The sequence below is a fragment of the Pezoporus wallicus genome, unplaced genomic scaffold (genome assembly GCF_028554395.1).
Source record: "Pezoporus wallicus isolate ANWC-B61680 ecotype Strahan unplaced genomic scaffold, APGP_CSIRO_Pwel_v1 scaffold_3294, whole genome shotgun sequence".
Taxonomy (NCBI): Eukaryota; Metazoa; Chordata; class Aves; order Psittaciformes; family Psittacidae; genus Pezoporus; species Pezoporus wallicus.
The window spans coordinates 7,864,325-7,891,557 of NW_026635478.1; the positions used below are offsets into that span (position 1 = coordinate 7,864,325).

At 39.2% G+C, this 27,233-nt stretch overlaps 1 protein-coding gene and 1 long non-coding RNA gene across 6 annotated transcripts in view; one reads left to right on the top strand and one right to left on the bottom strand.

Moving 5' to 3' along the window:
- The window catches only part of WNT7B (Wnt family member 7B), a 93,778-nt gene extending 87,958 nt beyond the window's left edge, over positions 1-5,820 (top strand). For all 5 annotated transcript variants that reach the window (XM_057426740.1, XM_057426730.1, XM_057426759.1 and 2 more), the window contains exon 4: positions 5,104-5,820. In XM_057426740.1, the coding sequence (XP_057282723.1) occupies positions 5,104-5,583 (480 nt within the window). In that variant the 3' untranslated portion in view covers positions 5,584-5,820. The remainder of the gene's footprint in view (positions 1-5,103) is intronic.
- LOC130608665 (uncharacterized) lies at positions 991-24,122 on the bottom strand. The gene is made up of 4 exons (XR_008974601.1): positions 23,933-24,122; positions 12,942-13,019; positions 11,897-12,015; positions 991-3,213 (listed from the first exon to the last, which is right to left on the bottom strand). It is a non-coding gene; the product is annotated as an uncharacterized LOC130608665 (long non-coding RNA).
- Positions 24,123-27,233: the final 3,111 nt, after the last annotated feature.

The window sequence follows — 27,233 nt, forward strand, 5'->3', positions numbered from 1 at the left end:
AGGCTGACAGAATAAAACCATCAATGAAATACTTTTAACCCTTTAAGATGATATTTAAACTTTTACCTTCAAGTTTCACAGCAAATTCCACAGAAAAGACAGTGAAATACTGCAGTCACACTTGGTTTGGGGGTGATGTGAAAACTGCTTCTCAAGATTTTTTGGGATCTTTGCGATTCACTGTAAAAATATAATTCAGAAAGTTTTAACCAATTGCAGCAGTTTATTGGTCAAATTTAGCAGCTATTTTATCTTCTTCTGGAAGGCAGGAAAGAGGCACAGATGAGTTAAGCTCTATAGCCCATCTTCATATTAATAAAGAGTTTCATCTCAGAATCCCAGGATTATTTTCTTGCAAGCTGAGAGGAGAACTTGGGTGGGCATTCTTCAGTTTGTTTTCTTTTTTAATGCATTTAATGGGGATATTACGGGAAAGAGTGCCTAACCTAGGGAGGCAGGTGAAGGGTAGGAGGAGGTGAACTGATTCCTCTTGCAGCTCAGGGGGTCCACAGCCCTGCTGAGCTCTGGTCAGTGTCAGGAAAAAAAAATCTCATGCTGTGGATGGATACTGACCTGCTGCAAAGCAGAGGCTCCCTGCTCCCATAAAACTAAACAAAAAGGAAAACAGGGATGTGAAAAGAGGCTCAGAAAACAGTAACTCAGTTTCTCATCTCCCATCCCACAAAGTATAAATACTGTTTTGATGCTTGATGGAACAACCTCACAGAGGAGCAGAAAGAAAAATATGTCAGCTGAAGCACCCACTTCCTGCTGGCTCCATGTTTTCTCTTTATGGGGCTGGGCACAGCCCAAGGAGTCATGGCATGAACTGCTCAATTTTGGGCTCTGTGAGCTGCTATTAATGAACAGTATTTTCAGGACATTTGTACTGGAGTGGCATTACACCCTGCTAATGTTAGTTACACCCCTGGCTATCTGAGTTAAAAAAACAAACCCCAAAACCCCAACTTTGTTTCCCAGATTGGTCCATGAGATCAGCATTTTGTCATCAGTCGCGGACCCTAGTCTGCACTGAGACTAAGGTTACCCAGTGCCTACACATCATCGTCGACAAGCCATCAGCTCTCATGGCTGCAGCTGCATGAGTATCAAAGGGGTGGTGACATCTTGTGACCAGGATCCACCTCTTTTGTTGTTGCTATTACCCAAAACAAAAATTGATCACTTGCATATTTGATGGGGGAAAACTGAAGTTTTCTATTTCATTTTGATGCTGCAGTCAAAATATGGATTTTGTTACATTCAACATCTGGTCCAAAAATGTGCATTTCCACTAAGGAAAACACAAACCAGAAAAGGCAAGCCAAAACACACACACACAAAATGTTACTATTGTTTCTACATATTTTATCCAGATAGGATTTTTAATATGTACAGAAACTGTATCTGATGTTATGCAGTTGGGTCTAGATATGGAACTTGAAAGCATGAATTTCTTTTCATGAGTATCATTTTGTTTTATTTCAGCCTTTGCTAGTCTTTTTCTACTTAACTGGCAGCGGACAACCCTCAAATTGCATTTTCAGTGTATGATTTATATAGGTATAAAAATATGTGGGATAAGAAAGCTTTAACATTATATTTCACAATTCATTGAACAAAGTAGCAGTAGTTAGAAAATTTTGCTTGGCAAGATCATACTGGGGTGGGAGTGGGCCTGTGTGTGGAAAAGGGACTTAAGGAATGTTCCTACCATTAGTCTGAAGCAGTACAGTCCAGTGATGGGAATTTACTCTGGGAGGTAGATCTTGCTGTAAACCATTCAAGATTAGATATGAGGCACTGACATATGACAAATGAAACTGCTGAGAGAGTGGGTTGCACGAGCTAATGATTTTCAATCTTTAATCAGGCACCTACCTTGGCATAAGGTATTAGATTTGAGTAAATAAATACCTTTAAGGCTCAGGGTCAAAGCTTTGATGGGAATTTTGCTGAGGAGAATAGAGCAGGAGGGAAACTGAGGAAGAAAAATCTTATCTGCTCTTCATTCACAGCATTGAGCTAACAGGGACAAATCCTGGCACCTTTGCCAGTTTGAGTGGCACCTTGCTGCAAGCGGGAAGCTGCTCAAGATACCACGCAGATGGACATACCTCTGTGAAAGTCAGACCATGCTGGCTTGTCGGCAAATGGAATACTCCACTGCATCTGGGTGGAAAGAGAGAAAAAGGTTACTTAGAATCTGCTTAGTTTGGGCCTTGTATTCCCTGACCTCCAAGTTTTTGGGCACAATTTTATACCCACAGCTGACTGTGGGCACAAAAATTATAGCATTCAGGAATTTAACTACCTGATGATTGGGCCTGTGCTCAGTGTTGTAACCCCAAGCATTCCACATTCATGAGAGAAACCTCCAAAAAAATAAAAAACCTGCGAGATTGGCTTCAAGATCATGAATTAATACTTCTTGAAACTTCTGCTTTTCTTGAGCCTGTGTGGCTTGCATTTGCAAGTTCTTCCACCATCATAAACTGTGGGAACCTTTGAAAAAATACAGCAGTGAAATAAGATTTCTGTACAGCAAAATGACTCGTGAAACTGGACCTTCAGGAAGACAAAACCAAAAAGAGAAATCACGGCTTAGGATAAAGTTGCTGGACATTGTACTACAGAGGATGCCAGGCAGTGCTGTGTATAAATGGCAGCATCTCAACCAAATTTGCACACAGAGGCAAACGTACACACACACATCCGTATATAAATATGCGTATACAAAGATACCCCTACGACACCAGAATGGTTGATATCTTTGTCTGTCAGGAACAAAGACATTTTCTGTTGTATTAGGGAAGCACATCAATGACAGAGATGAAGGCTCCTTGGAACAGTGTCCAGTGTGTTCAACCCACACAAGAATAAGGAGTCTCACAAGCTTCACCTCCTCCCACTCTCTGATCAAGTTACTGACTTGGCCTTTTCAATCAAATAACAGACATCAAAAATACACCCAGAACATGACAAAACATGTACTTTTCACCAAGATTTACTACTTGGGGAAAAGAGGAGCATGAATCAGATGTGGCAGACCTATCCCATTGGCAATGCTTTCCTGGAAGTCCTTAGATCTTAGTACTATTTGGCGAAGGTGTAGAAAATATTACCTCCATCCACATTTGTCATGGATTTTACTGCAATTCTTGGGGCTGCAACTGAATGTTGACTAGTGGTTGAGAAAGCTGTAGAAACAGGCTAGTTTAAAAAACACATATTTCAGCAATATCAAGCAAATCTTACAAAACTTTTATACCTCTCTACATGCACATCTAAATACCAATAGAATATATTAACCCTGTTTTGTGGAACAGGATTGGAATCTTGTTTGTGGGTCTTCAAAAAAGCACGTCCTTTTGCACAGGACAGTAGAGATAGAGGAGACATCAAAAAGATGCTGGAGTTTTTCACAAGGCATTCCTTTATTCACTGACACTGAAATTCTGCCTTTTCTTTTCTAGAGTAGTTGCAGATATAGGAACTTCTTCTCTAACCTGGTAAACCTTCCTGGAAATCAAATTTTCTGTCTCTGATAGGTTAACTTGACCTTGACCTGGGAAAAGCCTGTGGTTGCAGAAGGTCTAAGGTATTCTTGAATAGGATGCTCAGCTGTCTTGTACTTGCTACTGTATGTTGGCAAGGCAGAATTAAAACCAAATACTCTCTTTAATATTGAAACCCCAGAAATTGGGGAAAAAGCAAAACATACAATTTAAGTGAAACTCAAACAACTCAGGAGGGTGCCCTCTATTTGCAGGGATAACCAGATCTGTACAGCTTTTATTTTAAGGCCAGTTTCTTAAACAGTAAGCATTTTTTACTCCCTTCTACTTCATTATGCCATTGTACTCAGATTTCGGCCCTTTTATCCTTTGCCCATTTCAGTCATGTTCTGGGATCTGCAATGAAACCACTGCAGGAGATGGTCTGCAGCATCAGTAATGCTTTAAGACAAGCTCGGTAGCTCATATTTCTCTGTTAGCATCCCATTGCAAAGGGGAAAGATCAGTTTGCTTTGTTCTTAGGCCTTGATTTTCATAAGCTAATGATGACTGTGGATGTAATTATGGTCAGGCTTCAGTGGTAGCACAAGGGCAAAAAACCAGAAAGGCGCTTCCACAAGGCCAGTTTCCCCTCTGCCATGCACAGGGAGCGGGAGGGCATCTGCCTGTCTTCCCCCAGGCATACACCCATACCCAGGGAAGGAGGGATGTGCCAGCCATAGCACAGCTTGGCTGCAGCAGAAGCAGGAGGTGGAGCATTATCCTGAGCACCCACCAGTTTGGGTCCCTTCTAGGGAACATCTGATGCTGGATTAACCTCCTTGAGATTAACCTGCTCTATCAATAGCAATAAATGCTCCCATTTCTGTTCAGTTTACAGCTGAGCAGGACCCTTTAGTGGATTTTTCCTCTAATGTTGCTCAGTCATTGCTTCAGTGCAAAAGATATCTGAACACTTGCATGATAGTCAGGTAGATATTGCAAGGAGTGCTGTTTTAAAGGGGACGGTATACTCTGCGGGTTGAATAGTTAATAGGTATTGCCGCTGCCAGTATAGGCAACATTTTTCATTAAGCAGTGAACACAAATGCCTATTCAGCCACACAGTATATGTTAAAGCTGTGATATTAAAAAACTGTGATATTAAATTTTTTTTTAAAATGCCTTTTGAGCATTACTGAAAGCAATTAAGGTTAAATATTCTGAATCACTTAAGAAAACATTTTTTTCCTGTTTTCAAAATGAAAACGGTTTGAAGCGTGTTTTTTTAAGTCACTGCAGTCCTATAAGTTACTTTGGCTCTAAAGACACGTCTTCTGAAATTTAAGTAAATATTGTCCACTGTTTGGAAACAGAATGAAAACATTTTCTAACAAAATGATAAAACACTGCATTTCCAACCAGGCACCGCGTAAAACAAAATGTGTTATAAGCATTCGACTTGGTGCTGAGAAGATTTATAAGCATGCATTCGAAAAATTTCAATCAGCAGTCATGAATATTCATATGAACTAACAGACAGATTTAGGCAAGTTTGCAATATCATTTTCTTGCAGTAACAATATGCAAATGTCTGTACACACAGGTTCTTGAAGAGAGAATGAAACTAGAGTGCAAGTGTCATGGAGTTTCAGGTTCCTGTACAACTAAGACCTGCTGGACCACGCTTCCTAAATTCAGGGAGATTGGATATATTTTGAAAGAGAAATACAATGCTGCAGTGCAAGTGGAGGTGGTACGAGCCAGTAGACTAAGACAGCCAACCTTCCTGAAGATCAAGCAGATTAAGAGTTACCAGAAACCCATGGAAACAGATTTAGTGTATATCGAAAAGTCACCTAACTACTGTGAGGAAGATGCTTCCACAGGGAGTGTCGGTACCCAGGGACGACTCTGCAACCGTACCTCACCCAATGCGGATGGGTGTGACATGATGTGCTGCGGAAGAGGGTACAACACACACCAGTACACCAAGGTGTGGCAATGTAATTGCAAATTCCACTGGTGCTGCTTTGTGAAGTGCAACACGTGTAGTGAGCGGACAGAGGTGTTCACCTGCAAATAATGGTGTCATGTGCAAACAAACAGAACCAATCACCATGAGTGAAGAAAGTGGAGTACAACCAACGACGACAGCATCATTTTGCACATCTAATCTTCTTCGGGAAAAAAACCCCAAACACCACCACAACAACCACTCCCTCCCCGCTACTTATACTTCAAAGGATGGTGCATTTTTGCTGGCTGGCTGTTGTAACTGCTTTGGAAACAAGGGCAACAGGATTAAGGTGATGTTGACAAACACATGAAACTTTTTTTTTAAACTACAATCTGGGTGTTGCAGATTTTCGTGTGTTTTAAGTTATACATATCAGAGAAGCTGATCGCATTGCAGCTCCCATGAAATTTAAAAGAAAAAGACTCTTTCTCCTATTTTACAACAACAAAACCACCAAGCCCTGTGCAAATAAAGACCTTTTTTTCTTTTTTTTTCTTTTTTTTTTTGTTTTTAAAGTAAATGAAATCTTCACTGACTAGAACACAGCAGACTTGCTGCAAAATCCTAAATTTCTACGAAAGCAGGTAAAGAGAAAACTGGTAGGGAGACAAAATCTATGGCGGAAATACTCCACTATCAGTTTGGAAAAAATAACATTCACAAAATTACATCAGCTGCCAGTGACACTGGAACTCTTTGAATGAACATTAAAAATAATTATTTATGTTTTTAATAGTATCAAAAAATTCTAAGCACTAACGGGTAGCTATGTCTTAATTCTGTACTAAATGTAAACTTATTGGAACTCTGACTATGACTTTTGTATTTGGTTCTCCCTAAGTTCTTCAATGCTACTGATCTGTTGTCACTCCACTATTAGAGTTCAATTACTGTAGGCCTTAAGCAATTACCAGAATTGAGCGGAAAGATCATGCGAAACTGTGGTTACAAATGCTTGATAAAGACTTTTCCCGCTTGCCTCCTGATTAAGAATGACTCTTTTTAGACTCAGGCTTGAGGCATGGAGCACCTGCTCTCAGCTCCTTGTAGGGAGTTTTAGGATACAAAGACATGCTTCGACAAATATCAAAGGTTTTGCTTTGCTGTTAAATGCACTGGCAGAATCTTTCAAGCATTGTGTTTTGCCTTTACTGGTTGAAAGTTAATATTACCAGTAGCTTTAAGTAACTTATGCTCAGTATGAACTGAGAAGTTAATAAAAATATGGTAGCTAAGCTCTACGTTGCTGCAACCTGTGAGCTGTGGTGGCTTCATGAACATGAGAAAGCTAAAATATGGGTTCGTCTGTGTTGTCGTTATTCTAAGGTTGGAAATAATGTACCCCGTGGTAAATACATGAATGTTAAGGAAGAAACTGACTTTTTACACCAGCACTAAATTCTAATTTACACACCTTTTCCCTATGAGAGATTTAAAGAAAGTCCTCAGATAATTTACTACTGTAAAATCTAGTGTTTGTAAACCCAAGAGTCAGATATGCCCACTTATAACACAGTGCATTTAAGCACATAAATGTTTGCTTGTAGCAAGGGTCCCTACATGATTTTCTGAAAACTGGGATTAAAAATTTCCTAACATCTGCATATCTGCATTTCTAGATTTTGTTTCATTTTATTACTTTTATTGAGGGGCTGCGCAGCCATGGGCCCTCCCCACTTGACATGGAAGCACTTGCCACACCACATGGTGCCCTTGGGGCAAGGGGCCGGTGGAGCTACTGCTCCACCAGCTCCCATGCTGGATATGTGAATGAGCCAGGATTACCTCCATATTTTATGGGCCTGCATTATCAAAGGTAACTAAATACTTGGGGACCTTCATTGAAACACTCATGAAGACCTGCCTTTCTGACCCCAAGCACTTACCCTCTGAAAATCAGAGCCCTTTGATGAGCCTGCCATGGAGCAATCCAAAGTTGAAAAGCTCATTTTTTATATTGTTGCTGTTGGTTTCTAAATGCCAACCATGATGTGAACAACCCCATAGAAGTCAACAGGGGCCCCCCAAAATGCTAGAGTCACTCCATATAATTTAAGTCCCTTTGATTCATGGGTATTGTTGTTGAATAATAGTGATATACTGTACTTTCACTACATTCTTGACAGGAAGCAAATAAAGCTCCCAAGCGCAGTAATGCACAGTCTTATGGTACTAGATACTGTAAATATATTAGAATAGTATTTGTTAAGTACAATTGAGGAATCCAATTAAGTTATATTATTGTATATCGTTTAAATGTCTATAGAGTATTTTAAATTATTGTGAACTACACTGCGTTAAAAAAAAAAGGTTATATATTATAACACCAACCACTCCGAAAAGTGGACCAAAGTGACACTTTCTTTTTTTTTTGCATACCCCTATTTCAAATAGCTTTGTCAGCTACTGAAACATCACGATAACAGTCCTACGATTGGATTAGCTGTCTAGAATTTGACGTTTCAGAGCACCCTATACAATTTTTGTTTTTGTGGGTACTGTACGGCACAAAGCAGGGGATGACCATGGGAATGCATGGACTTGGAACTTTGTCCCAGGAAAAAACAGGTTTGGTCAGAAAACACCATTACCACTAATGTACTGAAACATCCCCCTCCCCCCCAAATGGCAACCTTTTAATGAAGGTGTCTATGAACAGAAGTGGGTTACACACAGCTTTTATTTTAAAAGATGTAGTTTGATTTCAAAGAACTGTGACAATAGAGGTTTGAATGCAACCAGCAACACAACATGGTTTAACCACACTTTAGCCATGACAAAACTCATAAGACTGTATGTTATTAAAGAATTTAAGAGCAAAGATCAATTTGTTTACTATGTTAATGTTTTATGGCAAGCAGAAAACAAAAGATAAAATGTGTGTCCATTAAAACTTACTTTATTCCCCTTCTAGTTCCCTTTCTTTTTGTTTGTTGTTCATTTAGAAAAAAGAAAGAAAACATCAAGGCCTTATGCAAAAGCTGTTTGTGTGAAGGCTTCTCTGGAAGACAAATGATAGGCAGATTTCAAGTTCAAAGCAGTTTTTGTGTTTTGTGAGAAATAATAGTGAACTTGCCTGTGTTTGGTATCACAGTCCAAAGTCAGCTACCTACACCAGTAGTACCAGAGAAATTGGCACAAGCACTACCAACCTTGCTATTACCAGAGACTTTGGCTGGCTCAAATGAGAAAAACATAAATGTTTTGTGACATAAAATGTGGCATCCAACACCAAAATGTTTCTTGACCATGAACCTCACATAACAGATTAGTGAACAGAGACGAGTAAGAAAGAGACGTAGAGGAGCAGCTTGAAGACCCTGACTTCAGCACTTGCACATGTTCCAGTTCACTCAAACAAGTTATGGAAACATCTGAAAACCCCACCTGAATCTGTATCTGAAATACTTTACAGCATTTACCTTGATCAGAATAGTAGCAACCTCTTTGATAATGAGAATAGTGTCTTCGTATAAGAAATCTAAAGAAAATGTACAAACTTTGTTGTATTTGTCTCTCAGGGAAGATATCCAACTATAGATAAAGGTATAGCCAAATTCCACATGAACTAAGTCCAAAATAACTTCATTAAAATGAACTGAGTTGGCCTGGGTTTATAGCAGCATAAGTATGTACAGCATTTTCTCCATGGATGCCAAAGAAAACACTACACCTTCTTTCTAATTACATCATGGGAAACTTGTTAATAGAGCTGAAGAATTTTTTATAGCAAATGGTACTATTACATTTGTTTCTATGATGACATCTGGAAAATAGATGAAACTCGTCAAAGGTTTGTGAATCTTTTAACAAAAATGAAGCACATTGCAAGTAGGTCACTTAAAGTTTTAAACATATTTTCATGGATTTCTTTCTTAATTTAAGGTCAAAACCCCAAAGTGATACTGAACATAACAAATCAAGACCTTCCCTTGTACCATCTTTCCCATGGAAATAGCACATATGCCTTTCACTATTGAAGGCACAATTGATGTTCAACAGAAAATGCTTTCTATAAAGATACAGATAATTTGCATTCATAGTGATTTTCATAACTGGACAGAATGACTGCACGTTTCCTTTCCAATCCTCCAGACCTTTTGTTGCAATGACAGTTCCCACAGCAAAGGCGGTACAGTAAAGACCCAATATTCTTCTGAGTGACTGCCGCAATGAGATGCAGGATATACACGCTAAAACCATGTATAAGGGCAAAAAAACCATCAAAGCTGGAAAGGCAGGGGAAGTTGTAAGCAATTTCAGTTTGTGCCACTGTGATATTGTAAGAAACCTCCTGCATGCAAAACAAACAGCATTGTAGGCTGAACCCACAAAAGTTTTTCCCCTCAAATCCAAAGTTCCCATCTGCATCTCTGCACCTCTGCACATTCCGACTGTTTCGTTGGAGAACAAACATGCCCAATGGCTGCCAAGTATTTTCCTTTTGGTGTTATACTTGCTATTAGAAAATTGTAGGGGATCATTATCTGACAGGGGACATGAAGTTGCAAATTCAATATCTGCATTTCATTTTTTAAATAAAGATCCAGGTTTTTTTTCCCCTGCACATTCTTGCAGTACAGATGCATGTGCTTTAAAAGACTTGTTTGGTGAGGAATGAAGACGTCAGTTTACACACAATACGTGATTGTTGTTTGTACAGTGTTGCACAGAGCACTGAAGAAGAGGGAATAATAACGTTGTAAATTCAAAATCTTTAGTTGTGCTGTTTTTACTGAAAGCAATACACTAGGTATTACCTATTTGGACACCCTAGTGAGATTCCATTTCATACAATGGTCCTTTACATAAGTTGGTACTATGAAAGGCCAAAAAATTTGGAACAATAAAGTGCCAGGTCCTCTTGTTCGTGCTGTAAACAGACCATACATTCAATACAGAACCAGCTTAATGACAGTTAAACTTATTCATAGGTATTAAAAACAATTAACACATTTGTTTCATAGGCAATCCCAAACAAATGACACTGCAACAGACATTGGAAATATTTGCATTGAAAGTTAGCTATATGATTAGCCTCTGCCTTCATTTGCCCAGAAATGTAGGGGAAAGCCAGCATTTTAGATCCCATACAACTAAAAGGAATTCCCAAGGAGATTACAAGATTTTGATCTTATTGTTTAATTCCTGTGGCTGAGAATGAAAAGGAGCATTCCCTCAATCTTTGGGTAAAAAGAAAACCAAAGGCATTTTGAAGACTATTCACACCACTCAACTCAAAAGACAGGCTAAGTGAGCTGACAGCCTCTCTAGACTTCCTCAATAGGGAGAGCAAACTTGCTCTGGGGGAGGCGTTAGATCACCTCTGACAGAACCTCTTTTCCTTCTCAACTGGAAAAAAAACCCAGGGAGACACACTGGATAATTTATCCACTGAAATTAAGTACCAAAAATTGTGTCATGTGAATGAACTCTTATTTCCCCTCTACCGTTTGCCTCAGCTGCTCTTGGGCACTAATTATATTTTCCTTAGTTATTTTTTTTCCTTTTTTTAACTGTAAGCTCTATTATTTTATGTGTTGTGGAATAGATACTCCATTATGTCAGTGAAATTGGCTTTGCTTTTCCTTTTTACTGCCACCCTGTTCTCGTCTCTTCCAACCGATCTCCAACTCCTGATTTTATGCATGAACTATTTCCCCACAGAAATTATTTCAAAGAGAATTCTAAAAAGCCAGACAATTATCCTGTGATTTGATGAAGCAGTTCCCTACAAAGCAGCTTATTTATGATTTTGACTTCCTCTTAACATATGCGCTGTGCAGAGAAATCTAATCCAAAGGGTGAATGTTTAATAGTATTCTGATACTGGTTGTGAAGGATCCTAAAGGGTGTGCATTGCAATGCTCCCTTGGTTATTTCATTGGAGTGCATCCAGGCTGCTGCTAGCTCATCAGGCTACGCCGAAAGGCTCTTGCAGCAGCTGAATCCCAATTACCTGCATGGATTGCATCCTGCCATTAAAGCTGAGTTCAGCCTCCAGGTTAGGCTTGCTAAAAGGGCAGTGAAATTTAAGTGTCACACATTTTCTGTAGCGCTAGCCATCACGCAGAATATGGTTACTTGTCTCAACACCTTTCTGAGGTATTATATGCTTTAAAGAAATATATACTTAGCAGTACTCATAAGAATTAGCATACCAAGACAGAAGAAAAAAAGGCACTCCTCAAATTGCATCATATATCCCAAACTGCACACTTAGCACACGTGTATTTCCACACACATGTAAAAATATATGTAAATATACTAAAAAAAATATGTGTGGGCATATCTGAAAAATACACACTGCAGATATTCAGAGCAATTTACCTCCTCAGTATTTCCCTTTTCAAAGAGAGTGGGTTTTGAGGCCTCTTACTGAAACAGAGGGATACAAATTTTCCACATTTCCTTCCAGATGTACTGTGTCAGCAGCACCATAATAACACCTGATAGTACTTCTTTCTTTCATTTGCAGGTCTTTTTGTTTGTAGGTCTCTAAGAAAAGAAGAAAAGTTCTCATTTTGCAATGGGAGAAAGTAGAGATGTGTGAAACCTTTTTCCTCCTTCACCTAGTCAGGAACAAGAGGCAGCCTAATTTAGTTCTAAATCACTTGCCAAAGGCCCTAGTAAAAAGAAAAGTCAAGAGTTAGGGCCGCAACTCAAATGTTCTGGTTTTTGGTCTGGGGCTGTCATTACTAGCCCTACCCACTCTGGTTACTACAATGCACAGGAGTGTTGTGATGAATATACGTTTATTGGCAAGCACTTCACAAACCTTCTTCCTTATCTCTCTCTTTAAAATATAAGCTACTTAATATTTGCCCCTGGCTGGTATCAACAAATGTGTCATGATATGCACTTACTTTGCACCCATGTTAACCTTTTGAGCAGACGCAGCACTTTCAGTCAGAAAATCATCACCGGTATGCTCTGTTAGTACATTTACAGTAATGAGTCAGATAAATGCTTTCTGTTTTTAAAAGGGTAGAAGCAATGCAGCAGGACAGGTTTGTCCACCCACTGCATTTTGTTCCAGCAATTCTGGCACAGAGCTGCATCTAGGATCAAATAGTCTTAGGAAGCCAACATGCCAAGCTTGAACAGTAAACTAATGTAAATATATAATGGCGTGGGAAAAAATCTTTTGTTTGTTAATATTAGGTGATACAGAATATCTGTTGTTCAGGACAAGGAACCGGAGAACTGTTGGATTACGTTCAGCAATACCCAGCTGTCTTTCTTTTTTTTTCCTGGTGCATAGGTTGCTTTCCTCTCTGTGCATTTGTATGTGTGCATACATGCAGAGGGACTTGGGAAGCACTTAACTAAGTCAATCTGTTAATAAACTTTTAATTTTATGGACAAAAGAGGAGGGTGGAAAAAAATAAAAAGCATTTAGTGAGAATCTCAGAAAGAAATACCTGGAGATGAGTTGCAGCAGCATGGTAAGAAAATATGTGCTTTGGAAGTTTCAGCTGACTACCTAATCCAAACCACTCCTGGAGGAAGGAGAAGGAATGAGGAAGTCAGTTTGCGGTCACCAGCTTCTCTGCCTGTGATATCCAGTACATAATTATTACAGGGCTACAGTTCAGCCAGCTTTTGACAAATGAACTACCAAGAGTTTTCTCTGCATGTTTTCTATTCAAGTGTGTTTAGTCATAAATACTTGGTTCTAATGGCATTTTCTTAGTCAAACAGAACCACTCCTAAGCATTGATAATACATTTTATTCTTGGTATAAGCCTCTGAACAAGATTCTTTTATTCTGGTTGAAGGTCTTTCTACAGAAGTGGAATATCCTGGATTTTTTTCCACCCACACTGATTCTGACTACTTATACCCCTAGTGCTATTCATCTCCAGATGCTTTGCAACAGTTCATATATTCTGCACTGAAAAGTTTCCATGAAATAGAAATAGTCCGTGTGATAGCCAACAAAATTATCATATTAATCTTATAAGAGGAAAAAGTAATAGCAAAAGGACACAGGCATCAGGTCAGGACACCAGATTTCCTGGTTCCCAATGACTTTACTCATACTCAGATTATCTAGTCTTCAGGTTCATGAAACAGAAACTCCTGAGTGCATGTAATGCTCCCATTAGCTCATCTAGAGGCATCTCTATTTTAAAGGTCCCTGTAAATACCAAGTTTCAGTCCCAAAGATACAAAGTAGGAAGCAATGAGCCGTAAACCATCCCTGGTAGTGCTACCCTATGATTCGACTGTATTTGAAAACTTAATGCTGAAATGATAATCATGAATTATTGAACCATTTTTGTAGGCTTTTGACTCTGTATGAACAATTCATGTATATGTAAAACACATCTAGTGAAAGTACCAGCACTGACAATTTTTACTTTCAGGTACTCCTGAAATTTTCTCCCCATCCCTAGCTGCTCACCAGCAAAGAGAACGTACAGAAATCTTTAAAAAAAAACAACCCCAAACCAAAACCCAGTCAAATAGATGTTTTTCCAAGGACCTGCATTTGCTCTCCTTTAAAAACGTTACCCACAGTTTTCTGTTTAAAACCTTTTGCATTCAAGAGATGCCTCTTTTCCCTAGATGGGTTCACTTAAGCTTCTTTCTCTACTTCAGCTTTTTAGTTAGCTACACTCCCTCACAATCTGATGCCTGTTCAAACGTCTACTCAAGCTGAGACAGATCCAAAAAGTGCTTGTAGAGGGTGTTGGCCACAGTCCTGAAAGCCTTTCTGCTGGCACTTCAGAGCAGTGAAGTGTTTGCCTGCTCCCATCGTCTCCAGCTGAAAGAGGAGGGAACTGAGCTTACCCTTCAACCGTGAATGACTGTGAGGTAAGACACATCAATTTAAGGAGCAGTAAATCAAATCAGACTCTACGCAAGCTCCTGGCCTGAAACTTGTCAAAGGTGGTGGTTTTCACCAAAACTTGAGGATGCTAAATGGGAGCCCTAAATGAGAGGGTTTTCTAAGTCCAGCTTCAAAAGTTATTAAATCCCTCTGACTATTGAACACCTCATCCTAAATATCCCATTTCATTTCTGAAAATTTTTAAACATGTTTTGTTTAAAAGCTTTGAGTTTAGCACAATTCCCATGTTTTACCACCCTTCAGTAATTCAGCTATTGAAAATAGACCTCTCAACAGGGGATTTTCAGGATTAGTCTTAAACTGATAGCATAGCTCACACACTCAACAAAAGCAGCAGGAAGAGAAAAAAGCCAAACAAACCATAAAAGCAGTCCCATAAAGATTAAAAAAACTGAAAGAACTGAAACAATGAAGTCTGTGACAAACCATAATTTTGGCACATATCCTATTCAGTATATAATTGTAAGAGTTACAAGGCTGGCATGGTTGCATACATCCATATTCATGAATAGTTTTCAGGGTTCATTTTTGTGTGCATGTGTGTGATGAGAAAATAATTTTACTCCTAGCTTAAGGAGTATCTTTCTGAACATTTCTGTTCAAATAATGCCCGTAATCTTTCTTTCCTCCTACCTCAGGTAAAAAACCTGACCAGGTGATCGTGGTGGAGTTTTGTATTTCAGTTGCAAAAGAAGACGGCTCCTTCTTTTTCTTCTCTCTAAGCCTTCTCAGATGTACACTATATATTATAAGATGTCATTCTTCCAAGTTCAGACATCTGAAACAAACAAATCTGGAATATACTGTCATCTTCTTCTCAGATGAATATGTAAAGCCAAAAGGCGTTAAGAGCAATTCTGTAAAGACAGTGGAAATATTAAAAAAACCCCAAACCTACACAGAAAAATACGATGTTACTGGGTGGACTTAAGATCTCATTTCTGAAATACTGCCCAATGGCTAGCTAGTTTCCCCTTTTTCTTCATCCAGAAAACCTTCATAAAACTCAATCTTAAGGTCAGGTGTAACAGCGGACGTGTCAGGGAGACCAAATCAAACCTGGGAAGCCATGGAGCATACGCCAGGTATAACAATGCACAGACTTAGCAGGCTTTTTAACTTCACCACAGCCATTTGCAGAACACAGTTATACTCGTACCACTCACCAAACCATAGGCAATTTACGTCTGGAGTTATTTTCAGCCATGAAAAGTGCTTGACTTCACCACACCATTGGGCAGTGACTACTTCTGCATCCTCTGGGGGAGGAGAGGGCAGGAGGCGAACCTCCAGAACTTAACTTTGAGAGCTACAGACAAACAAGTGGAAAACGAGCACTCTGGCACTGGTGCACTCATTTCTCCTTATCATGTCACCAGCTCAGGAGAACACTTGGCGGCATGCAATGGAGAAATTAGTTAAGAGAGATGCAGCTGGTGCCTAAGCACATTCTCAGGTGACACCGGTCTCTGCTGAAGCCCACAGTATTTAGCCTCTGTTATTTGGAAAGCCTGGTGTTATAGCTGATTTCCTGGTGTTTTAGCAGAAGCCATCGGTGTCTTTCTTTCCAAGACCAGCAAGAAACCTGTGCGAAATAAACACAGTGCCATGAGAGTGTGCTGTTACACATCTTCAGCATGGGTTGCGGAGTCACTTGAAGTGTGGAAGAGGCAAACAACCAAACACCCCCCCACACCTGATAAAGCAATTATTCCACTTGTGTCATTTTGGCTATGGCATGTGTCAGGAAATCAAAGGCAGATCCCATCCACTCAGGGGACTGGACTGGGATTGCTGCCCTGGGTAGGCTGCTCTGCAACTAGCAAACAGCCATGGCATGGACTGAGGAGCCGGAGAGGCATAAGCCCAACCTTCAGCACACCTCACTGCCTTGCTTGCAGCTCACGCTGAGGAGATCATGTTTGCATACTCAGGGCATGAATAAAGGCGAATTTTTCCAAACTATTTTAATGTAAATACAGGGGCGTCCACAGCTAACCAGCATGGCAGTTTGACTGGGATGACTGCCAAGGAACAAACTTAATGCAATGTATTTCATTTACTCCCAAACAATGGGTAAATGGCACTCTTTTGCTGTTTAAATGGCATACCCACCGCTGTCTACGTGTCTGCCCACAGGTGTTATGCAGTACGAACACTTACCGTCTGTTAACATAAATTTGTTCACTTGTGTTTGCTTCCCTCTTCCAGCCTGGCTGCTAAGCCTATCAAAGGTCCCAAGCTAAACAAGTACAAACACCACTCGCAAAGTGTGTAGGCAGCAATTAAAGCACACCGAGGTAGGGTGCAGCGTTTTAATCACACTGGCTGATGGCCAAGGAGCTGCAGAAGTGAACCGTGCTTCCTCAGCCATGGAGGAGGAAGGAGGAGGAATTCCCTTCATGCCTCTAACGTGTTGCTATCTACACTACTCATTCACTTCAGAGCTGCACCCTTGTCTGCACCTTTTTACCTGCTGGTGGATATTCATGCGCCTATGCTTGAAACATCCCTTCACTGCAACTATTTTTGCAACCATATTACATAGGAGTAATAGCCCATTTTTTTCCCCTGACAATTATTTGTGACTAGCAAACAAGCTGCTATCGAAGTGAATATACTACCTTATTTGAGCAAATGCTGACAGGTCTTTTTTAGTTTTGCAATGAAAATTCACTGCCAAAACAAAGACATAGAACATACTGTGCTATTACACAGTAACAGGGGAAAAAGTAATTTTAAATCATGGAACTAAGATATTTTATCAGTTTACAGGATTAAAAACGAACATGCACAGAAACTGTTTGCTGATTTGTAACATTAATGTGTTTTACCTTCTAGGACAAAACCCCAGTAGACTAATGATGATGGGCAGAAAAAAAAAAATCTGTTAATTCTCTAAGGCTTTCTTTCTAGTACGTGTATACATTATGATAAGGAAAAAAATTCAGCTCATGTAGTTTTTCCTTTGGATGTAAATGTGGACTTTCAGCTTTCTGCTTGCTGTTTGATTGCTGTGAAATAACTAGGAGTGCATCCTGGATATTAGCATACAAACAGTATGTATAATTCAGTCTAAATGAAATTGTTTATAAACATCAAAACATTATTTATAGCTCTCTCTCATACATACACGTCACCATGGAAACAAGGTAATTGCTATACTATTAGGATGCAATTTCTCTGTGCAGTGAGGGAGAATGGCAATTTATCTGCATCTGGGTGGTTTCACATTACTGTTTGTGGTCACAGATCTCCCCTCCAAAGCTTCTTTGGGATGTGAAATTTAGTTTTGATTACTGAAGAAAAGATTAGATCAATATAAGAGTGAGATGATTTGAAACAGAAGAGCACATGTGAAAACACTGCAATTATTGCACAGGAGTGATGTGAGCTATTCAGTGATGGGGATTCAAAGACAAACCGAGGAATTTCAAGCCCAGTCGAAGGTCACTGTAGGCCAGCATTTCCCATCTCGCCTTTGCGATGGTCAGTGGTTGCTGCCATCTGCTTGCCAGCCTAAATGAAGTAGTACTGATTACAGATTCAAAAGGTAAAACAAAAAAAAAAGGCATGAAGAGATATCCTTGTTTATAACCTTTCTAGTAAGGTCAGGGATTGAATGGACCAGAGATTTTTTCCTCTTGAAACAAAACAGAGAATACACAGTACCAATACTTAAAGATAGTCAAAGCTTTATTAGAAGAATATAGGAGCAGAGTTTCTAAAGGACAGATATGCCTGCATATAGAGATAGGCATCTACTGAGATTTTTTAAAAATACAAGCAAGAATGTAAGGTGTTAAGACCACTGCTTTCCATCTTGCACTTGAAATGGAGGCTGTGATGCAAAGAAACGTATTTTTAGCCTTAATAATGTTAATGACAAGATTGTCACACATTGGCAAAACCAGTTTCCTACTTGATCATCCCTGCATAACAAGAGCACTTTAAGAGAGCTAACAGAAAATGGATGATAATTCATCACACCATCATATCATTTATGTTTCAACACAAGAAAACATAATCAATTTCTCAGCTGAAATTATTGGTCCTCTCAACCAAAACATTCACGGATGAGCTGACAGAATCTTTGTAATTTTGATGAAAGATTCACACCAAGGTTAATTTTGCAATATTACTGCAGGCAAAACTCCCAGAGATGTTAAGTCAGACTCGCAAGGTTACTCCAAAAAAGATTGCATGTAGAAAGTCCCATTAACGCATGAATTGAGTTTATTCCCCAGCTAGATTTCCTAGGAACTGACCTGCATTCTGTCTCATTAAAAAGTGCTCCTGAATTCAGAATGGAAGATTCCTTTGTGCAATCTGTCTAATAACAGTGAAACCAGAATGGCTTCTGTATTTCTGACAGAGGCTCTTTCTGAAAAGGAGAAAAAAAGAGTCTTCTCTCTCCTTGCAGATGTAAATGCTGAAAAGTACTTTGGGAGCCTTTAGAATAAAAACCCCTGCTCAAGTAAACACAGGGTATAATTATCATCATCTGTCATCTCTGCAAATCCATACATTTTATATTCCACTTAAAACAGAAAAAAAAATCCTCGGTGGGATGTCTTCCAGTGAACCAATTTAGCTAATGAGAGTGAATATCAATGACTGCTGGCTAATCAGAATGGTATTAGCATAAATTTTACTTAATGAGGACATATTTGCCTGCTGCCAGGAGCAAAATGGTACCGAGCTAGAGTGTAAAATGCAATGGATGGGTAAGTCTCATCTGGAGGAAAAATAGCAGAGCAAATAAACAAAACTGTATCTGAGGATACTGCTGCACTAACACTTTTTATGCAACCTGGGATTTTAACCTCACATGAAGCTTTTCAAACTTTTTCATTATTACAGAATCTTATCCACCCTTTAACTGTGATGAATTAAACACCCTGGGGAACAGCTTGACAAGAGATTCAATTGAACTCTTTTAACCTCATGATGGTAGGTGGATCACTGAAGGAACTTGCTTTCTTTCTAATTTAAAGCACACAATACATGCACTCTGCTGCACAACAAAAGTATGTTTTTCCTTTGTGCATTGTGTAAGTAAGTCTTGTTTCTGAAAAATGCTCAAATATTATGCTTAGCTTCAAAACCAGCAATGTTACATTGCCCTCTGTCTGCCTGTGAGCGATCTCAGGCAGAAAATTCCCTTCGGCCACTATTGTCTTGAAGGAGTTAAGTCCCAGCAGCATCCCAGTGCTGTTGTGCACACTGGGTTTCTTCCTCTCTACACAGGCTCCAGATTAGACTGTCTGAGAAGTCTTGACGAGCAATAAGAAAGATTTTTGCCTATAGCAACATAAAGAGGTTAGAGTTCAATTCTCACAAAATATTTAATCTTGTGAAATGTTATTTGTAGTGTCATTCTTGTATATACCTGCTTTGAAATTCCTAACCTTAGATTCTTCTATGTAAAGGAATATAGGGCACAAGTGTTCTTACCTTTGATATACTATAGGATCTAACAATATTTAACTGGTGAAGTCATTTTTGTTTCCAAACCTGTGTCTCAAATATGCTTGGGAACGTGGAAACTCACAATGCCCTTATTCATGACATCAAAATCAGTTCCATGGTAACACATTGTGATGACAAAATACACAGATTGCAAGGTCACAAGTCACACTTAAGAACAGGCAGGGGAGAAATTGTTAGTTTAATGAATAACACCAGCCAATTCCAATCGGAATAAAAATAAAGAAAAAAATAAAGTGCCTAAAGTAAACACCCTTAAATGCACTTCAGAACCATTTCATCTTAAGTAGTTCTTCAAAGGCAGAATGCTTCCACAGCTTTCACCTCTGTGGCAAATAGAAGCCCACGTTAAAAATTAAAACAAGACGCCGTACGCTAATGATGGCAATAGCAATGCTTTCCCTCTATATGCACAGAGAAAAACAGCAACTGCAGGGAAGAAGCTTTAGAAGAAAAGGACTCATGTTAATTTCGGGCTAAATCCCCCAAAGGAACTCATGATTCTTATGCTTAGCAAAGGCTGGGTTTTCACACACAGTGACGAGCCCACTTTTGAAGCTTGCATTTCTTTGGTCTATAGCCAGGTATTTGAAATATTTCTGTCACAGAAGTCAGCAACGGCAACTGTGGTACAGATATTTCTAATGATTTTGAAGTGATTCCTCCATTGCTTATTTACTGAACACTGTCACAAGAAAGCAATTCAGATTTACAAGATTTTAATGTACGCAGACCACCTCTGAAATTTAAGCTGCAAGGACCCTAATATATGTAGGCATAAGAAATCACTGCAACTAGATCATCACCTGCAGAAGAAGGAGAGGAAGGAGAAACACAAATGAGAAAAATTGCCAGCCAAGTACCCAAACAAATGCCAGACACCTCTAAGTCTTTGACATCGCCATCAGATTTGCTTGTGACTTCTCAGGGTAACGACAAGAGAAATTTGGAGCATTTCAAGGAAATGAACCAGAAAACTCCGTGGTTAAGGGAATGTTCTTGCATATGGCATGTCTAGGCATTAGGTGGTTGGTCCACGAAGTTACTATTCCCTTCTGACTCTTACATCAAAACCTTCTTTGAAATCGTAACTAAAATATATCACATACAATTTGTTTGACGTGACTGTGTCATAAAATTGGCACTGTACGTTCTCTGCTTACCACAGTCTGAAAGGTCAATGGAGAGGATGGATTTCGTTTAACCTCTTGTTTAAATAGCATCTTATTTTTATTAGAAAAGATGTTATTTTTTTTTTACCATATCATGGCAAACAGCCCTATCCCAATACATCCTTATATAAACAGTGACTGAATAGCCAAAAAACAAATTGCAGCTTAAGCTCTACAAGGAGAACCTCAGATTACTTTTCTTTCCATATATCAGAACAAAAGATTTGATAGATTAGAGCATTTCAAAATAGATCGGGGAGCAGCATCTTTGATTCTATTTAAATGACATAGAATCACTGGATTATTAAAAAAAATGAAGCATGCTTTGGTAAGACATTAACATTTTTAACATATTCTTGCACTCTGGCAGCAAAGGGGATGTTGAAGTTCCCTCTATATTAAATAAAATGGCTTGACAGTTGCATACACACTTAACCACAGGTGGGGGGTTCTTCTTAATCTGGTGTCTATCATGTGATGCTTCATAAGCAAAGAATAGCAGGCCATGCTGCTTTATTCAATTGGGTTATGCTTTTACTCTTTCTTCCTGCATGTGAAAAGCATAACAGAGAACTAGCAGAGCAGAAGTAAGATGTGTTTTGTTAGTTGTCTGAAGCCCTGGGGCCCGGAACCGGATAAGTCCTGATATTATACCCTGGATTGAGCAGAATAAATCCATTTTGTTTCCTCCAAACATTTAGCCATTAAAAAAAATATGAGATAGAAAAACAGACTTTGCTGTCTGCATGCCTTCTTCTAAAGCTTGTATTGTGGAAATGTCAGAATCATTAGGTCATTGGCATATATTTTGCAAGCTAATGCTTCTACTTTAATTCTCACTGGGGACTGCATGTCTGCTTTTCAAATAAAACCCAGACTGAAGAAGGTGAAGAGAGCTTAAAATGATGCTGGTAACACTCTGTGATGGCTGATAACACTTCTAGGTATGAATAATTAGGAAATATCAGTCAAGGTTGATACAACCATAGCTATTAAAGTACCAAGCCCAACAAAAATAATTGGTAAATGTTAAAATTGCCTTGTAAATATCTGTGGCTCCTTTTAAATGCACACAGAGACACGTGACTGAATAAAGTTTTAAAATAAATACAACACAAGAAATAAATGTAATATGTGAAATTGTGCACATAATAGAAGAAGCATGGAGGGTCATACTTCAGAGAAGACAAGTGGATGAATTCCCTCCTGAATCGCCAAAGACAGATGCAGAAGAAGTGGTTACGGAAACACAAGCCCCATTCCAAAAATAGCTACTCGCCTGTCAAAACATATATTGCTGATAAAATCTGGCATGAGCTGAAGAAAGAGGTTAATACTAGTAGACATAATAAAGCAAGTAGAAACACTCTCAGCTCACAACTGGATAAATAAGTCTTGAACTTGCAGCAGTTACTCTTCTGCCTGAATGCATACTCCCCCTTTCTGATACACAAACATGCTTTCTTCTGTGATAGAGCACAGAAGCGCCTCTACCCCCAAGAAAAGACAGATTCCTCCCCTTATAGTCTGGCCCTTGCAGAAGCCAACATGGCTCCTGCAGCGTTGGCACCTCTAGACTTTCTACCTTCAGTTTGGGGCTCTAATGACTCGAAATAGCCATTCAAAACCCAGCCAAAACCACCGAAAGCTACCTTGTTTTTATAGCATGGCCAGTTTAAACCGTACGAAACCACAAGTTTAGTGTGATTTTTGATACCAGTTTATAAATCAACCCAGATTTATCTAAAAATGAATTTAGAGTCAGCAGGCAAGTTAGTGGATTTGAACAAACTTTCGGACAAACAGTTTGTCAAAAGATAAAACAGTTTTTAATCTGAGTTTTAAGCAAATCCTCAAACTAAACAAATCTCATGCAAGTTTCTGTTTTCATTGTGGACATCTTGCACAGCCCTAACTAGTTGCAGATTTCTGGGTCCATTTTTATGTTTCTGATCCATATTTTGTGGTTGCATGCTCCATAACAAACCTACAGGATATATCCTGACTGACTTTCACAGGAACTTCATGTGCTGTGACACACTGGCTTAGAGTTACATTGCTCCAAAACATAGGAAAATCAGTGTGAACACTGAAAGATGCTGTTTCACCTGTGGACTATTCAGAAAGAAACATGGTTCACAGAAAAAAATGGAAAAATCTGAATTAACACAGTTTCTTTGAAATATAGTGGAAGGCAAGTAAGTTTGGAAACATTTTCAAAAAACAAATACATATTTTCACAATCCACTTTGCATATAAATTTTGTCTGGTTATTAGCTCAGTGATACATCTATTTATTCTTAACTGCTATACGAAAAGGGTTCGCCAAGTATTGGCCTCATGCATTTTCCTTTCTAGATTGAGCACAAAAGAAACTGGAACATGATTAAAATGAAGACCATATTATTGTTCCTGTGAGAATGACGGCAAAGTTTCTGTGGGTTAGAGCAAAAGAAGACACATTAGTGGATCACAGAACTAAAACTGAAGAGGAAGCCTGATCTGATTTAAGCACCAAAAAAGAAGTACACAGAAGGTGGAAGCAGAGACAAACGGCCCAGGAGGAACAGGGACACTGCTTGACCTGGCAGGGATGGAACTGGGAAAGCCAAAACTCAGCTGGAGCTGGCACTAGGAAGGGATGTGAAATACAAGAAGGATTTTTTGTAAGTATGTTGCCAGCAAACAGCATGGGCCTATTGCTCATTGGATCTAATGACAAAGAACATCTAAAAGGCTAAGTTATACGATGCCTTTTTGCCTCAGTTTTCCCTGGTAGGCTTTGCCCCTCCAGACTTCCCAGGTCTGTAAGCCTCACAGCTGAGTCCATGGGTAAGAAGCACATGAAGTACCCACAGGAGAGGAAGTTGAAGTTAGGGATCACTTAACCCACTTGGATATACAGAACTCCATGGGCCAGAGCAGATGTGTCTGAGGGTGCTGAAGGAGCAGCCCAACATCATTGTGAGGCTACTCTTTGTCCTCTTCAAAAGGTCATGGCAGTCAGTGGAGATTCCTGATCACTGGAAGGTACATACCGCACCACTCTGCGAGAAGGAGGCAAGGAGGATGGTCCATATCAATTAGCTTACTTTGGTCCCTGGAAAAGTTACGGAGCAAATCCTCATAGAAGCCATTTCCAGGCATGCGAAGAGCAATAAAGTGACCTGAAGCAGCCAGCATAGATTTACCAAAGGCAAAAGATGATGACCAACCTTCTCTGGCAAGGTGACCAGCCCTGTGGACAAAAGAAGTGGAAAGGAAATGGATGTTGTATACCTTGGCTTTGGCAAAGTCAAACCCCACAACAACAGCAGACACCCCCCCCCCCCCGATTGCTCATGTGCATACTGTGAAAAGGAAAACAGGAAAATGTTGTGGGACTTTTCATATATATCTAGAACCAGTACCCGAAATACTATGTTTTTATAGGTTAGATTTTGGTGCATAAGTTATTCTCACACTCAGAGTGTGTATAGGCTACCAGTTAGCTGACGTTACAGAAATGGTTTTGAAAAGAAAAGCCTGTTATAGGAAAAAAATTGATAAAAGCTTTCTTTGATGACACTAGAATAAAATCAAAACTTTATGCGTGGATACGAACTCCATGTGAAAGTATAACAAAATCTTGAAGAAATAACATTTATAACTGTTTTCTTATAAAACATTTTCAGGAAAGGGAGTACTTACTCAAGGGGTGAAAATGCCAGATATTAGGTTGTTAAGAAAGTGAATACAGTAGGAGGACAGAAGCCATTAAAAGGTAGAAATTATATTCTCAGATGTTTTTAATGGCATAGAAAAGCTATCAATGGAATACAAAATACAGTTAACAGAACTCAATTTCCCTGTTATACATGAGCCAACACATACTTAGAAGTGTACTTAGATGAAAACTTAAGGAAGAAATTAGACTTCTTGCTCTGAGTCTAGCAGAGAGCCCTGATGCACCTTTTAGAAGGGGTCTTTACCAGCTCCAGCAAAGAAAATGGAAAATCTTTACCTACACCTGCCTCCCAAGGGGCTGAGCCAAAATCTTTCTACAGAACTCCACATATCTACCAGGAAAGGCATTTCTTAATAAATGTATTTTGCCTCCCTCCCTCTCATCTCACCCTAAGTACTTCAAATGGCTTGTGGAAAATTTCTTTAGAAGAGGAAATTGTGTCTGTGAAATTTTAACTTACGCTCTCTAACACAGCGCTTTACCATAATTTTTAGGCTATGCTCTGCACCCATATAATTCACAAAAGGATATCCAAGCATGGGAAGATACTGAAGTTTACTGATGGTATTTTGCTGTAAGTATAAATAATGGAACTCTATCATGGGCATGGACTCAGTAGTGTAAGGTTGGAACTTAACAGACAGCGATGTAAATGTAGGGGTGAATAATTAACTTATGTAGGGAAACTAGAACTGATCTAGGGGCCCTGCTAGGCCTTGGGGGGTTATAGATGGTTATCACTATTTCTCTACTTAAAAAGGAGGAAAGTACACAGGAATGATAAATTTGGCTGAAAAAAATCTATCCAGTCTGGCTGCTGTAACTCTTGATCTAAAAGCTTTATTTTGAAAAAATGGACAGTGTATGAAAGACGTTAATCACAACAACTAGCCTAAGCACAATTTATAGAGATGCCCTTCCTTTGATTTTCTGCTCTACAAAATTGGCAACTGAGCCTGCTGAGGCCTCACAACAACATTTTTGTGACAATGGGAATCACCAGACACTAGTTAATGCTGCAGGAAACCTGACTTAAGCTGGATGCTAGTGAATATGGTCAGGAAAATTAAAAGTCTCTGGTGCTTATGCATGCACAAAACAAACCCAGTTCCTCATTTGTAGAAGCAGACTGCAAACCGCTTATGACAATGATGGAGAAAAGTGTTTCACAAACACAACTTTCCTTGAAAAGGTTATTCCGTCGATTGCAGATGGATGATTTATAGCTAGAATATAAACCTGGGAAAGACCTTGTGTCAGCAGACATTCTGTCTGAGCTTTTAATGAAAGAGAGGTAGTACAAACACCAGAATCTGTTGTTGTTCATGTAAATAGGCTTGAGAAAATGTCCTCGGTCTCAGGCAGGATGCGGCCTGTCACTTCAAGAGACCATAATGCAAAATTGAGAGTTTGTGAAAGGTGATACCAGTGATGAGGGTTGGCTGGCCTTCCAAACGTAAACCTACTCCTTTTAACAGCTTGGAATGAGAAATTCATGTTGCAGATGGTACTTTACTCAAAGGTTCTAGATCAGCAGCATGTAAAGTTTTAACATGGGCAATAACAAAAATAAGTACATGAAAGGTGTGTGGACACCAGAAGCTGAGAAGACTAGTTGAAAATACATGGCATTGCCTCAAAATTAATGCGGATAAAGGGACATCCCCCCAAAAAACAAACAAACAAACGTCAAAAATAGGAATACTCAAAAACTGCGGGAGAAGGAAGAAATCCTGATTGTAATTTTAAACAAAGTTAGACCTATAGGCCACATTTGGTGTATATAGGTTTATGTACATAAACGAATAACTATTAATGGTTTTGTTGTGGATTATTATTCCTAATTTCCAAAAACATCACCATTAGAGTATGCAATCATAAAATATGTGATCTCACTTAAAAAATTTCTGCATAGAACTTACCTGCCTTGAAAAACCAACGATGCTATGAATGCATTTTTGTAAATTTTAATAAATATATTCAAACAAATTAAAGCAGCAGACATACTGTGACAGTATGTCACGACTTAAAGTCTTTGTAGTCACAAAACGGCACACACAAGGTACCTGACAGAAATGCTGCTGTAAAAATCACTTGTTTCCTATAAAACAAGTTTATCAGTTTCTCTGAGAAGAGTACTAAGAACGTCCACACAAATAGCACCCATCTAGAAACTGCACAAAAGAAAGAAGAAAGACAAACATCCTGAGGCTCCAAGATTCAAACTAGAGCAGACAAGAAAAGAGAGAGGATGTCGGCCAACACTGGTTTAAGGGGCTGAACAAAACACTTTGGAGAGCTACAAGCAAATGAGTACCAGCTCAGAGCCTGATGGAAAGCTATGCAGAATTAGCTGCATTGTCACTTAATTTTTTCCCCCTCCTTCATGGAGAAATGAAAGTCATTTGTGAGATCCAGCACCTTATTTTGCCTACTTAGCTTACAGCTATTAAGGTAAGTAGACTGA